Source organism: Plasmodium gaboni, chromosome 14 (genome assembly GCF_001602025.1).
Source record: "Plasmodium gaboni strain SY75 chromosome 14, whole genome shotgun sequence".
Taxonomy (NCBI): domain Eukaryota; phylum Apicomplexa; class Aconoidasida; order Haemosporida; family Plasmodiidae; genus Plasmodium; species Plasmodium gaboni.
Genome location: NC_031494.1, coordinates 797851 through 815623, shown reverse-complemented (window position 1 = coordinate 815623; position 17773 = coordinate 797851). Strand labels below are relative to the sequence as shown.

At 18.7% G+C, this 17773-nt stretch overlaps 5 protein-coding genes across 5 annotated transcripts in view; 2 read left to right on the top strand and 3 right to left on the bottom strand.

Moving 5' to 3' along the window:
• Positions 1-827: 827 nt before the first annotated feature.
• On the bottom strand, positions 828-2603 carry PGSY75_1423100 (putative ankyrin; the record flags this gene model as incomplete). The annotated part of the gene is made up of 1 exon (XM_018787930.1): positions 828-2603. The coding sequence occupies one exon, from the start codon at positions 2601-2603 to the stop codon at positions 828-830; it is 1776 nt and encodes a 591-aa protein (XP_018639302.1).
• A 2937-nt stretch (positions 2604-5540) lies between these two features.
• Positions 5541-7049, top strand: PGSY75_1423000 (putative GTPase; the record flags this gene model as incomplete). Its single annotated transcript, XM_018787929.1, has 1 exon — positions 5541-7049. One exon carries the CDS (start codon positions 5541-5543, stop codon positions 7047-7049), a length of 1509 nt encoding a protein of 502 aa, XP_018639301.1.
• A 625-nt stretch (positions 7050-7674) lies between these two features.
• PGSY75_1422900 (putative 14-3-3 protein) lies at positions 7675-9030 on the bottom strand (the record flags this gene model as incomplete). Its single annotated transcript, XM_018787928.1, has 1 exon — positions 7675-9030. The coding sequence occupies one exon, from the start codon at positions 9028-9030 to the stop codon at positions 7675-7677; it is 1356 nt and encodes a 451-aa protein (XP_018639300.1).
• Positions 9031-11986: 2956 nt separating this feature from the next.
• PGSY75_1422800 (putative actin-related protein) lies at positions 11987-13549 on the top strand (the record flags this gene model as incomplete). The annotated part of the gene is made up of 1 exon (XM_018787927.1): positions 11987-13549. The coding sequence occupies one exon, from the start codon at positions 11987-11989 to the stop codon at positions 13547-13549; it is 1563 nt and encodes a 520-aa protein (XP_018639299.1).
• Positions 13550-14575: 1026 nt separating this feature from the next.
• Positions 14576-17773, bottom strand: part of PGSY75_1422700 (hypothetical protein) — a gene marked incomplete at both ends in the record, with an annotated part of 3516 nt that continues 318 nt past the window's right edge. The window contains one exon of the mRNA XM_018787926.1: positions 14576-17773. This exon is cut by the window's right edge and continues 318 nt beyond it. Coding sequence (XP_018639298.1) covers positions 14576-17773 — 3198 coding nt within the window.

Below are 17773 nucleotides of genomic sequence, written 5' to 3'. Positions count from 1 at the left end.
ATTATATATATATTTTTTTATAAATTATTATTATTATTATATATTTATATAATTTTTTTTATTTATCATTTTATTTTATTTTTTTTATGAAATATTTTTATCATTGAAATAAAGAAAAAAAAAAAAAAAAAAATTTTAATATGTACAATTTTTTTAATATACATATTATATAAAATTTTATATATTATAATATATATATAATTATTATTATGACATATATATATAAATATATAAACATATAATTTTTTTTTTTTTTTTTTTTTTTTTTTTTTATTTTTTTTTTTTTATTATTATAAAAAAAAAAAAAAAAAAAAAAAAAAAAAAACCAACAAATTATTAAGATAAAATATAAATTAATATAATTAAAAAAAAATTATCATATATATTTAAAATATACTTTTTTTTTTTTTTATAAAGTACATGAGAAAATACAAATTAAAATGAGGAAAAAAAAAAAAAAAACACAAAATAAATAATATAATATATATATTGTTAAATGAATAAATTAAAAATTTATAATATTAGATAAATAAATAAATATATATATATATACATCATTTTTATATTAAACCATATGAGTAATTTAATTATATAGCTATATAAATAATACATGCATTGTTCAGGTATTTTCTTCTACATTTCATTGTTTGTTCAGAATTTTTTCTTCTTTTTATTAATTCGTTCCCCTCCAAAAGGGAAAAAAAAAAAAAAAAAAAAACACACACACACATATATATATATTTTTATTTATTTTTTATTTTTTTTTTTTTTTCCACCTATGACGTACCACCCTTTTTAACATTTTATATTCCTACACATAATTATCTTTAAAAAAATGTGCACAGATAATAAAACGTATCATAAGGCAAACGAGCTATTATGCTATTTTTCTTCTTTAAACGAATAATCCAAGCATTTCTTAAATTAATTTTTCTTGAACATTTTAATATGAACTGTTTTATTTCCTTATCTTCGGTTAGGTCAATTGGTAAGTTGTTACAAATCGTTCTCATAAATATGTTTGCTCCTTTGTTTACTAAACTTTTAAAGATTTTAATATTACCAGTTATCGATGCTGCGTGTATTGGAAATAATTGTAAACGCACATCAAAATAATTGGGGTCTGCTCCTTTCTTTAAAATGATATTAACGATTTTATAATTTCCTGATGTTATAGCACAACATAATATTTTACTTGTAATTCTCTTTTTTAAAATAGATTTATATTTTAAATAATAATGTCTTTCTAAATTGGGACTATACACGTTATATTTCTTCATAATATATACAATATCATTCATCTTTTTTTTCAATAATTGTTCAATTTGTTTGAAAATTAAATATTTAACAATACCTTTATGCCCTTCGAAAGAAGCATAATGTACTGGTTCTAACATATTCAAATCTAGACAAGTTATATCAGCACCGTGTTCAATTAATAATTTTACTATTTCATAATTGCCCATCATGGACGCAGCATGTAATGGAGAATCATATCTTTTATCTACATTTAAATTTAATAATGCTCCTTTTTCTATAAAATATTTACATATATCAAAATGGTTAGATAGAGAAGCACACCAAAGAGGTGTTTCATTATCACTTGATAATGCATTTATATCAGCATTATTTTCTATAAGAAATTTTACTGATTCTATATCACCTTTTGACGCGGATAAATGTAATGGCGTAAATTTTCTTATTTTCGTTTTACTGTTTATATATATACCTTCTTTTAAAAAGTTTTTTATTAATTCAATGTTTCCTTCTTTGCTAGCTAAATGAATGGGTTGTAAATCAGATATGTCGTCAATATTGGATGAGTTTTCTACAGTGTCTCTGTATTCTTCCATATATACATCAAGTGCACTATAAGATGAATCATAATTGTAATATGATTCTTCATGCATATTAATTATGTAATTATTATAATATGTGTTATTATTATTATTATTATTATGTATATAAAACATTTCGTCGTTATCTACATCATTTTCGTCACCATTCTTGTGCATTTTAAAATTATTACTTCGACAAAGATTAGTTAAATAACCTTCCAGCGTTTTTCCCTCATTCTCAACAATCAACCTTTCATTGTCAACTTTTTTTTTTAAAAAGCATTTATCTGTGGCATTTTCAATATTATACATGTTTATGCGAACTTTTTTTTTTATATGTTCATTCTCTTTCTTCATTTTCCCTTCATTTTTGTTTTTTAAAATTCCGTGAGTTATCACAGGAACGTTCCTACAAATATTTAATATGGGCTTATTGTTAGACTGGACATTTATTACTCTTATTGTATTTTCTTTTCTTTGCCCCATTTTTTGTTTCTTAATATGTATCTTTTTTATTATACTTTTGGTCTTTATTTGGCGTTTATTATTTGTTTCATCGTACTTATGAATTTTTTTACACTTTTTGATTTGCTTAGTTTCTTTAATATTCTTAATTGTTTTTTTTTGATATATTTTATAATAAGTTAACTTTAATTTGTTCAAAGGTATTAAAAATCTATTAAAAGTATAATTGTATTTATTTTTGTTGTGATCATGTATCTTTTTAATAGTTATTGTTTTGAAATTATTATAAGATTCATTCATTTTTTTGAACAAAAAAAAAAAAAAAAAATTGATAGGTAGCGAAATTTTAATTTTACAATTCTACATGACTTGTGCAGGACAAAAAACAAAAAAAAAAAAAAAAAAAATATACATATATATATATATATATATACATATATATTTATTTATTTATATGTTTATATAATAGCTAACTGAAAATAAATATATCTAAGAGTTAGTTATTTGTTAATAATTTTTTTTTTTTTTTTTTTTTTTTTTATTAGTAAATGTAAGTTGTAAATATTATAATATAAAGAAATGGTTGAGTTCATATATTTTGAAATATGTATGTTACTTTATATAATATTTCTTAATGTTATTAAGATGTATGTAATATATGTGTATATTTTTTATTTTATTATTTTGGATTATAGAATTTTCTTTTTAAAAGAAAATTGAAAATATATATCACATTTGAAGCATTTGCAAATAAGAGTTTGTGTGCATGTTTTTTTTTTTTGTAGGTGATTCATCTAATGTTGCTTTTTTGATATTTCTTTTGATTTGTCTTCTATGTATATTATAATAAATAACTGTTAATAATAAATGTTTATAAAAATTGTAGAACATATAGAAAGATACTTTATTTTTTTATTTTTAATTTTTTCTCTTTCTTTTTCTTGTTCCCCTATTGTATAGATATGTTATTTTGTTGTACTTGCAAAATGATAAAAAGAAAATATATAAGTGTCATAATATGTCAGTTGGTATATATATATATATATATATATATATATATAGACATCTTAATTGTGTCCCTTTTTATCTTTTTTTAACATTTAATTATCTCTTTAATTTAAAAAAAATATACATACATATAAATCGTTCTAATGTAAATATATCAACATCACATACAACAGTATTAAGTATAAGAATTTATAAAAAATGATGAAACAACATTTTAAAGAATAATTACAATATTTCTTGGGAAGATAAGAATATGAAGCATGTAACAAGATGAAAAATTAAATAAAAAAAACAAAAAAATAACATTATATATATGTTAACACATATGCGTTGTTATGTTTATAAAATATATGTAATTTTTATATTAATTCAAAAATTATCGTTTCTTTTTTTTTTTTTTTTTTTTTATTTTATCCATATGATTCAAAAAGAATATAAATACTACAATATAGTTTAATTATATATTATGTTATCATTATGTGAATATGTATATATATATATATATATATATATATATATATATATATATTATATATATGTTTGTATTTACTATAAGTGCAAATAATAAAAAGAGTAATATATGTTAATTTATAAAAGAAATTAATGTGGATGGAAATACATTCACATAAATATAAATAAAAATATATATATTTTTTTTTTTTTTAACCCACATAAACGTTACATAATTATGTTACATAGTGGAAGTATCATTATAAAATAAGTATATATTTTTATAGACACTAAATTTGATCTTATAGTTTGATAATATAGTTAAACAAAGAAAAAGAAATATATTAATAAATACATATATATATACATATATATATATATATATATATTATATTTTCTGATGTTTTTTTGAGAGAAGAAAAAAAATGTATACACACAAATATAAAGAAGGATGATATATATTCATATAGAGAATAACATTTATTTAAATATAATTTGGATATATATAAAATAATATTTCATGGGTCATGCAAATTAAATTTGCAGAATTATTTTAAAAGAAGTAAAATAAATCAGTATACATATTAATATAGAATGTGAAAAAAAATATTTATTTTTTATTATTTTATGATGTGCTTTTATAATATTTATTTAGTATTGAAGATTCATTATTATGTACACGCAAAAATAAAAAAATAAAAAAATAAAAAAAATTTTATTTTTTAATCAACATCAATTGGAAGGAATAGAAACATTTTATTTTTTTATTATACATATATTATATATATATATATTTATATTTATGTATATATTTTATTCATCATGTATATAAATAAGAAATAAAAAAGAAGGAAATGATCTATGTTATGTGCTTTAAAAGTGCATTTTTTTTTTTTTTTTAATATTATTTATTTTTCTATGGATAAAAAAAAAAAAAAAAAAAAATAAATATATATATATTAAGGACAGGATATAAAATACATAAATAATATGGTATTTAGAAAAAATTAAAATATATTTGTTGTCTTATAACCTTATTGATAATAATAATAATTATAATTATTATTATTATTTTATTTTTTTATTTTTTACTTAATTCTTTGTAAACTCTAATAATTTTTTTTCTTTTATCTATATAAAGAGCATTGTAAAATAAGAACAGAAAAAAAAAAAAATATATATATATATATATATTCCTTAAGAAAGATAAGATTTTTATAGTTATATAATTTTTTATATATTATATATAAAATATATATATATTATATATATATATATATATATATATATTTTAGATGTTACTATTTAATATATAGTATATATTATATATTATACATATTATAATTATATTTATACATATATTATATATATATATGTAACAATTATTATACCGTTAAAATTTTTCCTAAGAATTAAAAAAAAAAAAAAAAAAAAAATTAATAAAAAATAATAAATAATAAATATTTTAAGTATACTCACATTATATTGTAAAATAAATATTTTTTTAAAAGTGATGGTAAAAAAGTTTACCTTGAGGTATAGAAATAAAAATAATTAATAATTTTTTATAAAATGATGTAATGAAGCATTATTGAATAATGATGGTAAATATTTATTATCATTACATTACATATTTTATGTATTTTTAAATAAATATTTACAATTAAAAATATATATATATATATATATATAATTATTCGTTTAATTATTCATTTAATTATTTTTATTTTTTCATCATTATATATTTATATTATATCTCAAAAAAAAAAAAAAAAGAAAATGATAAAGAAGGGGAGCTTGAAAATAAAAAACCTAAGCGTGGCAAAAAACCGCGTTAATAATGTTAAGGAAAATGGTCGCTTAATAAATAAAGGAAATGGTCAAGAGAAAAAGGAAGCGGAAAAATTAAAAAGATTAAAAATGTATCGTACTAAAGCTAATTTAAAAAAGATGAATCAGAAAATAAATGAAGTGAGAAGAATCGAGCCAAGTATTAAATGGTTTAATAATACTAGAACAATAAGTCAAAATAAATTAGAAATATTTAGAAATAAATTAGAAGAAACAACACATGATCCATTTAGTATTGTTATAAAACGATCTAAAATTCCTGTGGAGTTATTAAAAGATGAAAAAAATGTAGTTACAAAAAAATATAAAAATGAAAATTTTCTTCGTATTGAAAAATATCATGATGTATATAGTAAAAAAAAGAAAAGAAAAAAGCCTAAACTAAATGTTGGTAGTTTAGAAGAATATGCAAAACGTGCAGAACAAAAATTATCTTCTTATGAAACAAAAAATGATAATTCTTTAATTGAAAAAAGAAATGAAATAGAAAAAAAATTTAGTAAGGATCAATTATTAAAAATAGGACAATCAAAAAGGATATGGGCAGAATTATATAAAGTTATTGATAGTTCAGATATTCTTTTACAAGTATTAGATGCACGTGATCCTATAGGTACAAGATGTAAAAAATTAGAAGAAACTTTAAAAAAAGATAGACCAAATAAACATATGATACTAATATTAAACAAAATTGATTTAATACCTGTTTCCGTAGCAGAAAAGTGGATAAAAATACTCTCTAAAGAATATCCAACTATAGCTTATCATGCTAATATTAATAAACCCTTTGGAAAAAGTGATTTATTTAATATTATCAGACAATATACTGATTTTTTTAAAAGTCAAAAAAAAAAACATATCCATATTGGATTAATAGGATATCCTAATGTTGGAAAAAGTGCTATTATTAATTCCTTAAAAAAAAAAGTTGTATGTATTTCAGCATGTGTACCAGGACAAACTAAATATTGGCAATTCATAAAACTCACAAATAAAATATATCTTATTGATTGCCCTGGTATCGTACCATATGATATTGAAGATTCTGAAAAAATTTTAAGATGCACCATGAGACTTGAAAAAATTACAAATCCACATTTTTATATTGATGATATTTTTAAAATGGTCAATTTATCTTATATACTCAAAATTTATAAATTACCAGAAGATCTAACATTTAAAAATTCAGAAGAATTTTTAGAAATATTAGCCAAAAAAATGGGAAAACTTCTTAAAGGAGGAGAGCCAGATATTACGTCCGTTTCAAAGGTAATAATAAATGATTGGATTAAGGGAAAAATACCTTATTTTGTAAATCCAGATAAATATCTTACGCAAGAGGAAAAAGAAGAAAAAGAAGAAAAAGAAGAAAAAGAAGAAAAAGGAGAAAAGGAACAAAAAGAAGAAAAAGGAGATATAAATGGAAGTGATAAATGAAATAAGTATACATTTGTAAAATAAGGGTCACACTTATATATTTGTTAATATGCATTTATTTTTATTTATTTTTTATTTTTTTTTTACCTGACTTGTTAATAATATTATATATATATATATATATATATTATTTTTTTTTTTTTTTTTTTTTTTTTTTTTATTTATAATGGCTAGATGCCCAAATGGCTATCTATAAATTTGTATCATATTTTAATTTATTAAATGATTTATTTTATTATTATATTATACAATTAATTCATTATATATTATCATATTATGCCATACCATACCTTATATTTTATTTTATTTTTTTTTTTGTTTTCTACAAATTTTTATGTTATATATTATTATATACTTCTGGAATATAATAGAGTAAACATTTTTTAACAGTTTTAAAAAAAAAAAAAAAAAAAAAAAATTGTCTTAAAAAATTTATTTTTATTTCAAAGATGTATATTATATATATATATATATATATATATATATATATATATTTATATGAAAAACATTTATGTCTATATAAACATTTTATTACACAAATTTATAGTACTGCAAAAATAAAAAAAAATAAAAAAATATTCCCATACAGAAAATATATATATATATATATATATATATTAATACTTCAGAATGTTAAAAAGAGTATACTATTTTTATTTAATTTTTTAGACCAACGTTTTATGTTGTGTCTCATTTTACTTAAAATTTCTAAACATTTGTGTACATGATCTTTATCTTCAATTTCGTCTAATATATTTGAAGACTTGTCAAATATGTCTATACATATATTCAATGCTTTTTGTTCATATCCTAAATTGAAATATAAAAAATAAATGTAGCTACTAGCCAAATTTAAAAAATTAATATCGGTAGGTTTCAAATAAATCATTCCCAAATCTAAAGCTCTTTTAAAGGTTCGTTCCGCTAGTTGTTCATATTTATATTTCACTCCTGTTTCAGTCATATCTGATATTATTTTATATTGATTGGCATTTAAATAAGTATAGAAGAATTTATTTCGTTCATCCTTTATTGTATAAAAAATACAATTTATTAGATTTATTATAGCTTCCGAATTTAAAAGAAATTTATTTTTAATATTATGTCGAATAGATTTACATATATTTTTTTTTACTTGCAAAGTAATACAATTATTATTATTGTTATGATGGTTGTTGTGATGGTTGTTGTGGTTATTGTTATGATTATTGTTATGATTATTGTTATGATTATTGTTGTAACTTTTATTGTGATCATTATTATTATTTGTGCCTTTGTCGTTGTGATGATATGCTTTAAAGGCATATTTATATGATAATATAGTATGATAACTATAAGATCTAAATATATTTTCTAAACCCTCTTTTTCATTATCATTTAATTCTATGTCAGGATGATTCAATCTATCTATCAATAAAAGTATGGCACATGCAAGAGAATAATTATAGTCAGCATATTTATATGACATTTTTAAAAAGTTATAAATAGTTTCTCTATTTAATTCAACTTTTATCTCTTCATTACTATTAATTAATACATTTATAATATTATTGTATGTTTCAAAGAGATCTTTATATTTATTTAAGATCTTGTCTTTTATGTATTTTATTTTTTCATCAGTTTCTTTTTCTAATTTTTCAGATATAAAATTATCTTCATCAGAATATGTGTTTTCGTCTAAAGGAAGATTTGTTTTTTTAGGATGGTTTATTATATTATTATAATGAATTTTTTTTTTTTTATTCTTTTTACTTCTATTTAATGTATGAGCATCTATAGTTTGATATGTCCGAGATAAATTTTTGATTTTCTCTTTTCCATTTTTTTTGGTATCATTAAAAAGTACATTGTTTTTTATTTTAACATTTCCTTCTACTGTTTTCGATTTCTTAAATTGTACAAAATCTTTTGGAGATTTAATTTTATTCAGTTGTATTTTTTTTCTCATTAAATTATTATTATTATTATTATCATAGTTCATTTTCTTATGTTATGTAATTATATATGGATAAGATGATATACATAAAATTGAATTCTCTTTTTTAACAAGACTATTAGAGAATATAATATTTATATCATATTCTTTTCTTTTTGAAATTATATATCTTTCTCTTTTTTTCTTTTTTGATTTTATCGTTTCCAACGTTTTCTGATTCTTTATTTTTTATATTAATACATTTATCATTCATATGCTCATGGCTAATAAATATTTACGAATTTGTTTGTTTTGTTAGTTTTTTTTTGGTTTATATGGTTTTTCTGGTTTTGCTTGGTTTGTTTGTTTTTTTTGTTTTTTTTTTTTGGTTTATATGGTTTTTCTGGTTTTGTTTGCTTTGTTTGTTTTTTTTGCTTTTATTTGTTTTTATTTGTTTTGTTTTATTATTTTATTTTTTTTTTATGTTATGATATTTTTCATTTTTCAATGGAAAATTCGCATTTTCATCAACTTTTCGTGCATGTAAATTTTTTTTTTTTTTTTTTTTTTTACAAACGTTTTGATGTTATAGCAACAGATGGTTCTGTAAAATTTACTATAAGAAGATTTTTATTTCGTCTTATTATTATTTTGAAAAAAAAATAAGACATATATATAATTATGAAATTGTTGGTCTCTTTTTTTTGTTGTTGTTTTAAGACATTACAAATATATGTACATATATATATATATATTATATATATATGTTATTTTAATTTTTATAAAAAATATCAGAAATTAAATGTTAAGGTAAATATTTGTTCAAAACATTTTATTACAATAAGAAAAAAAAAAAAAAAAAAAAATTATATATATATATATATTATAGTGATAAATTATTTTTGGCTAGTTGAACATATTTTTTCCATAATATATAACATAATATATATATATATATATATATATACATATATTTATTATTTTATTTATTTATTTTCACTCTTTAATTTGTAATAATGTATGAGAATTTAACATATAGAATAACAAAATATGCATCCTTATTTGTTCAAATGTGAAAATATTATAATTTTTGTTAAACCTCTTTTAGGAGGGTATTTTTAATGAATATATATATATATATATATATATAATGTAATTTTTTTAAAATATTATTAGTGGTATACACAATTTTTCACTGTGAATATATATTTTTTTAAATAGCTATATGGGAAAAATATAAAAAATTATGAACAAGTTTTTTTTTTTTTTTTTTTTTTTTTTTTAATAAAATATGAAAATTTGATAAAATTTTACCTGAACTGTTCATAATTTTTATAAACGCATAAATAAAAAAAAATAATAAGAGTTAACATTTATAGAATAAATATAAATTGACTATATTGTACATATTTAGGGACTTATCAAAATGGGATAAAATAATGTACAACATATATATATATATATATATATATATATATATATATATATTTTTATATTTATGTCTTTTGAGTATAGAACAATTTATTTTGTTGTGTCTTAACATTTTGAATTAATTCTATTTATATGGTGTACTATAATAATGTTCATTATATTTATAGAATACTTTAAATTTTAATTATTTGATTTTTATAAAAAAAAAAAAAAAAAAAAAAAAATTAACCATAACCATCATTTTAATATCATACAGAATATAGGATATAACCATATTTTTTTTATATAAACCTTATTAACTTTTAAAAAAAATGTATTATACACTTAATTCATTTTATTATTTTTTAAAATGAATAGATATATATGAAAATAGGATCCTTCTAAATATAAAATTGAAATAATGAACTTACATATAATTGATATTATATCCAAGTACACAAATTATAATATTTTTCTTCCTCTCTATAAATAATTCTAACAATATATAATAAATGAATATATCTCCTAATAAAAATAATTAAAATACAATAAAAAAAAAAAAAAAATAATAATAAATAATTAAATAAATAATTAAATAAATAAGTAAATAAATAAATAAATCCAATTAATAATACAACCTAGTATATATGTAATATATATATATATAATTATCATTTTTAGTTCATTATCTTTAGAAAATTTGATATCCTTATTTCTTTTTTTCTTTCTTTTATTCTTTCTTTTATTTTCTTTTATTTTCTTTTATTTTATTTTATTTTTTCGTATCTATATTTAACTACTCATTTTGTCATTATTACTTATTTTTTATCTTCATAAATATGTTGTATGTAAATTTTTCAAATAATAATTTTCAAACATACTGATTATTATAAAGTCTTATTTAGAGAACACCATTTAAATAATATTTTGAAAATAATATATTATTAGTATTAATTATTATATATGTATTTTTTTTTTTTTTTTATTTTATTTTATTTTATTTATTTATTTTTTTTATACCTAATTATCCCTATAAAAAAAAAAACTATAGTATATATATATATATATTTATATATATATTATATTTATATATATATAATATATGTATAAATTAATATATATTTATATTATTATATATATGTATATTCATTAATCTAATTAAAACAAATATATATTATTATAAATAATTACATTTAATAATAGATAATTTTAATATTTTTTCTTTACCTTTTTTTTTTTTTTTCTTTCTGACCCTTGGGTATACAATTTTAATAGCAAGAAAAAAATTGAAAAAAGTAATATGATTTTAAGGAATTGTAAATAAATATATTATTATATATATATATATAGAAAATATAAATTAAAAATAAATAATAAATTGAGTTATCCTTATAAAATGAAAAATATGTATCATCATAAAGGATAATAATAACATATATGTAAAGAATATATATATATATATATTATTACATATATAATATGAATATATCCATATATTTATATTTATATTTATATTTATATTTTTTATTGTTTTAATTTTTTTTTGAGATACACATACATATCCAGTAACGACAAAGGAACACATTTAATTTGAAAAAAAAAAAAAAAAAATATGAAATTAAAAGATGATGAAAATGTAAGTTTTTTATGTGGAGGAGAAGATATATCATCGCTAGTAGTAGATTTAGGTTTTTATAGTTGTAAAATAGGACACAATCAAGAAGATACTCCACGTATATTTTTGAATAGTATATGTGGAGAAAAAGAATTAAATGATGAAGATAATAATTATATGAATGGATCTTTAAAAAATATAAATTATAAAGAATTAAAATATCCTTTAAATTTATATAATAGAAATGAAAATATAAGAATAAAACCATTATTTTATAAAGATGATAATAATGATGATATAAAATTAAATTCAGATGTTTTTGAAAAAATATTAGAATATTCTATTGAAGGTGTAGAGATAGGTAAAGTTTTTGAATGTGCTGATGATATAATAATGGATCCTATAAAATTAGGTGGATTAAATCTAAAATTTGAAGAGCATCCAATATTATTAACAGAATTTAATATGCATAATCATAAAATAAGAGAAGAAATGACAGAAATATTATTTGAAAAATATAATATTCCTGCATTATATTTTTCAAAGAAAGCAAAACTAACATCCTTTAGTTTAGGTAGATCTACATCTTTAATTATAGATATTGGATATAATTCTTTGAATATTAATCCAGTATATGAAGGATATGTTCTTCAAAAAAATTCATTGGAATATAATATAGGAGGAGAATATTTTGATAAAATAATATATGAGCAATTAAAAAAAGACAATGTAAATATTGTTCCTTATTTTGTATTTTGTAATAGTAATAATAATAGGAATACATCCTATAACAACAATATAAATGATAATAATAAACCAAGTTATTATGACAATAAAAATAATATTGGTACTGATAATTATCATGGTAATAATTATAATAACTATCAAGATAATTCTTCACAAAATATTTTGGACCCTTTTTATAATATACATCATTCATATAAAGAAGAATGTATTCTAGATGTAATTCGATATATGAAAGAAAGCGTTTGCAAAACACGTATTATAAATGATGAATTTAAATGCGAGGATAAAAAAAATAGTATACAAATAAATACAAATTTGAAAGATGAAAATAACATACAAATATCTAACGACAATAATATAAAAGATGGATCCATGAAAGAAGAATTTTTTGAATTACCTGATGGATATAAAATTAATATTCATAAATATAAATATGATATTTCTGAACATTTATTTCAATCCATACCTTCTCTAAACAATTTTAAAGGATTACCACAGTCAATTATAAATTGTATTATATCAACTGATGTTGATATTAGAAAAGAACTTTTACAATCTATTGTTATTACAGGAGGTTCATCATTATTCCCAGGTCTTATTGAAAGGTTACATAATTCATTAAAAGAAAAAGAATGTTTTACACAATCAAATAAATTCAAAATTTTAAATATGACTTCATTAGTAGAACACAAATATTCTTCATGGCTAGGTGGATCCATTTTAGCTAGCTTGGGAACATTTCAACAAATGTGGGTTTCTAAAAAGGAATATCATGACTCAGGACATAATATCATATATGATCGATGTTTTTAAAAAGAAAAAAAATAAAATAAAATAAAATAAAATAAAATAACGATATATGCTAATATATATTAACATATAATTATTAATACTTCACTACTCATACTGTTCAATATTATATATATATATATATATATATATAATATATTTATATATTATATATATATAATATATTTATATAATTTTGCTTTTTATTTTTTTTTGTAAGAATTTTCGGTCCTCGAATTAAATAGGACAAATAAATATTATACACTATATATATATATATATATATATATATATATTTATTTATTTATTTATTTATTTCTTTTTCTTTTTTTTTTTTTTTTGTAACAGTTTATGCTTTTATTCATATTGTAAAAAGAAACACATTTCTTTAATTATAAAATGAATGTTTGATTTAAGTCTCACTTTTTTTAATATAAGCAAATATATACAAACAAACACAAACACACACACATAATATATATATATATTATATATTTATATATGTGTGTATTTTTTCGTATTAGGGTAAAAAATTAAAGAAAAATATTCCAAAATAAAGTATTCATAATATTTATCATATCACATTATATTTATTTTACTTTTTAGCCTTTTTAATATACATATTGAAAATTACAAATTTATATTTTTTAAAATAAAACAAATTTATGAATAATGCTTTAAAAAAAAAAAAAAAAGATTCATGGATAACTGAAATATATTTAATCAAAAAAAGATATAATATAAATGTAAACAAAAAGGAAATTAATATATACACATATGATATTATTTTTAAATACAACATCATTATAAAAAAAAAAAAATAAAAAAAATAAAAAAAAATAAAAAAAATAAAAAAAATAAAAAAAATAAAAAAAATAAAAAAAATAAAAATTCATTTTACATTTGTTAAATGTAAGAGTCATATGATCAAAATAATATCTCATAAATATATATATATATATATATATATATATATATATATATATATACATGTAATATGTACTATTTTTCCCCTGAGCAATTTATATAATATACATATATTTTTTCTTTTCATTCATTTTCTATACTTTTAAAATCCTTTAAAAAGTTATCTATAACAGTTTGTGGTATTTTTGATATCTGTTCATAGTCATTATTTAAAGATGCCAATATTTTTTCCCATAGACATTCTCCTTTATAAGAATTAGAAGACACATGTCCGCATGTTGAATTGTCAAAATAATTGTTAATATTATTACTAGTTGTGTCATTAGATGTATTAAATATAATGTTAGATAATAATTCTTTATTGTCACAATTTATTGCTATCCAATAATCATTATTCAATTCATCAATGAGTTGGTTCATATCCCATGTAGCCTTTCCAATAAATCTTTTTATCAATTTTTTATGACCACCGTTCATGTTATTATGAACATCATTCATGTTATTATGACCATCGTTCATATTATTATGAACATCATTCATGTTATTATGACTATCGTTCATATTATTATGAACATCACTCATGTTATTATGACTATCGTTCATATTATTATGAACATCATTCATATTATTATCATTTATGATATTACATTGTTTGATATTGTACTGTTCATCATTCATTTTAGATATAGTTGAGCATGTGAAATTGTTTGTTGAGTTATCATTTAACATAACATTATTATTATGTATAATATTTATATTATCATTCATATTTACGTTATTTAAAACATTTAAGCTGTTGTTCATACTTACATTATTTAACATATTTATTTTTTCATTCGTGCTAATAGTTTCGTTTACACTTTCGTTTGCACTTTCGTTTGCACCTTCGTTCAGACCTTCGTTCACACCTTCATTATACCCTTCATATATCAAATCATTCACCACGACATTTTTCGAATATTTTTTCATATTATGTAAAATGGTTAATCCAGGTAAAGGGCCTCCTAGCCAAAACAAATTTACTGGGTTTCCTAATAAATAGTTTGCATGTATTTTATTTGCGTTAATTTTATTTATAGAAGATACTTTATTATTTTTTTGATTTGTTTCATTATTATGTATAATTTCTTGATTTTGTGATTCGTTATAATTATTATCTTTTATAGCATGGTTATATTCACCATTTTGATGTTTCAATTTATCATTTGTTTCATCTACATGGTCGTAATTATCTACTTCTTCTTCGTCTTCATCATAACTATCTTCTTCATCCTCTTCATCATAACTATCTTCTTCATCTTCTTCATCATAACTATCTTCCTCATCCTCTTCATCATAACTATCTTCCTCATCTTCATCGTAACTATCTTCCTGTTCAGTATCATAAACATTATCCTGATTCTTCATTTGTGTGTCTGTTTCATTTTCATCTATCTTATCATAAATGCCTGTATTTGTAGTATTAATTGTTGTATTGTGTGCCTCATCGTTATTTCTTTTATTGTAATTTTTATATTTTTTATTTTTTTTCTTTTTGTCATTTTGTTTTGTATCGTAATTGAGTTGATTGGTTTCTTTAAATTTTTGTATTTTTTTATGAATTAATTCTTTTTCTTCTTCTGTTAATTTTTTATCTTCTTGATGATTTTTTGTTTCTATATGATTATTGTCGAATGGGTTCATTTTATTTTTATTTTTTTCTTTATCAAATATATGTATTCTATTATTAATGATAACTACTTTCCATTTGTTATATTTTTCAAAATAAATTTTATAGAATTCGTTTAGGAATTGTAATTTTTTAATTTCATTTTTAATATCTGTCATCGAACCTATATTATATGAAGGTAAGAATCGTAAGTACAAAGGAACCTTATTTAATTTGATAATATAATGAGTGATAATATCTAATAGATGTTCATCCATCATAACAAAAAAATTATTTTTTTTTTTTACTTTTTTATTCATATGATGTTTAGTAGAACTACGAAATTGTATTCTTAAAAACATTTCTTGTAAATCTTTTAATGTTGGAAAATCATCTGAATTATTTGTTTGGTTATTATATTTTAAATCTTTTTTTTTTTCTATTTGATATTTTTTTTGTTCTAATAAATAGTTATATTTTTTCTTGTTACTATTTAATAATTCATTATTCTTAAAATGTTTTATATTATTATTATTATTATTATTATTAGAGATTTCATTTTTTTCTTGACAATTTATTTCTCCTTGTATATTATCTTCTTCATTGCAATGACTATGTTTATTTTCATCACATATTTTAGATATATTATTTTTAATTGATAAATTCTTTTCATTATGTATTATATTATCATTTATATTTTTTTCATTATATATAACATTATTATCTTCTAACGTATCACAATTATTTCTCATATTATTTTGAATAGTATTTTCTTCTTCATCTTTTATGTTGTCATATACCTTATTCTTTTCTTTGCCATTCGATATATAATCTCCTATTATATCATGAATAAATTTTTTCTTTCTTAAATATATCTTATTTAAAATTTTATTTATTTCTCTGTTATTTGACATTTCCATATAATCATTATATAAAGGATGTTTGTTTAATATAAGACCACAAACTATATTATTTTTTTCTTTATGTGTAATCAGAATAACAGCTCTATTCCATAGAGGGTTTGAAGTTAATGGGTGTGATATTAGTATCGTGCCTTTTTTAATTTCATTTTTATGAATACTTTTTTTCAGCACATTATTTTTATTTTTGTTTAAATGATTGATTTTATTAAATAATAAGTTCGAAATTGACTTATCCTTACTGGTCAAATTATTATTATTTGCAGGTGCATCACTAATATGTTGATTATTATAATTTATATCATCACTGTTTTTAAGATCATTATTGTATTTAATATCATCACTGTTTTTAAGATCATTATTGTATTTAATATCATCACTATTTTTAATATCATCACTATTTTTAATATCATCACTATTTTTAATATCATCACCATTTTTAATATCATCACCATTTTTAATATCATCGATTGTATTTTTTACACTGTCGAAGTTGTCACTCACATGAGATATTTCTTCAAAGGAAGCTTTATTTGATCTTCTATTCAACATATACTTTTTTTTTAAAGTATACGATTTTTTACTCTTTTTATTTTTTTTATTTTTTTCATTCTCATACAATGTATCATTATAATCATGCATCGAATTCTTTCTTCTATCATTACTATTATTAAAATGTATCATTGTTAAATTTTTTTTAAATAAAAACTCTTCTTCTTTCGAAGCCCAGATCTTTTTATTATAAACCATGTT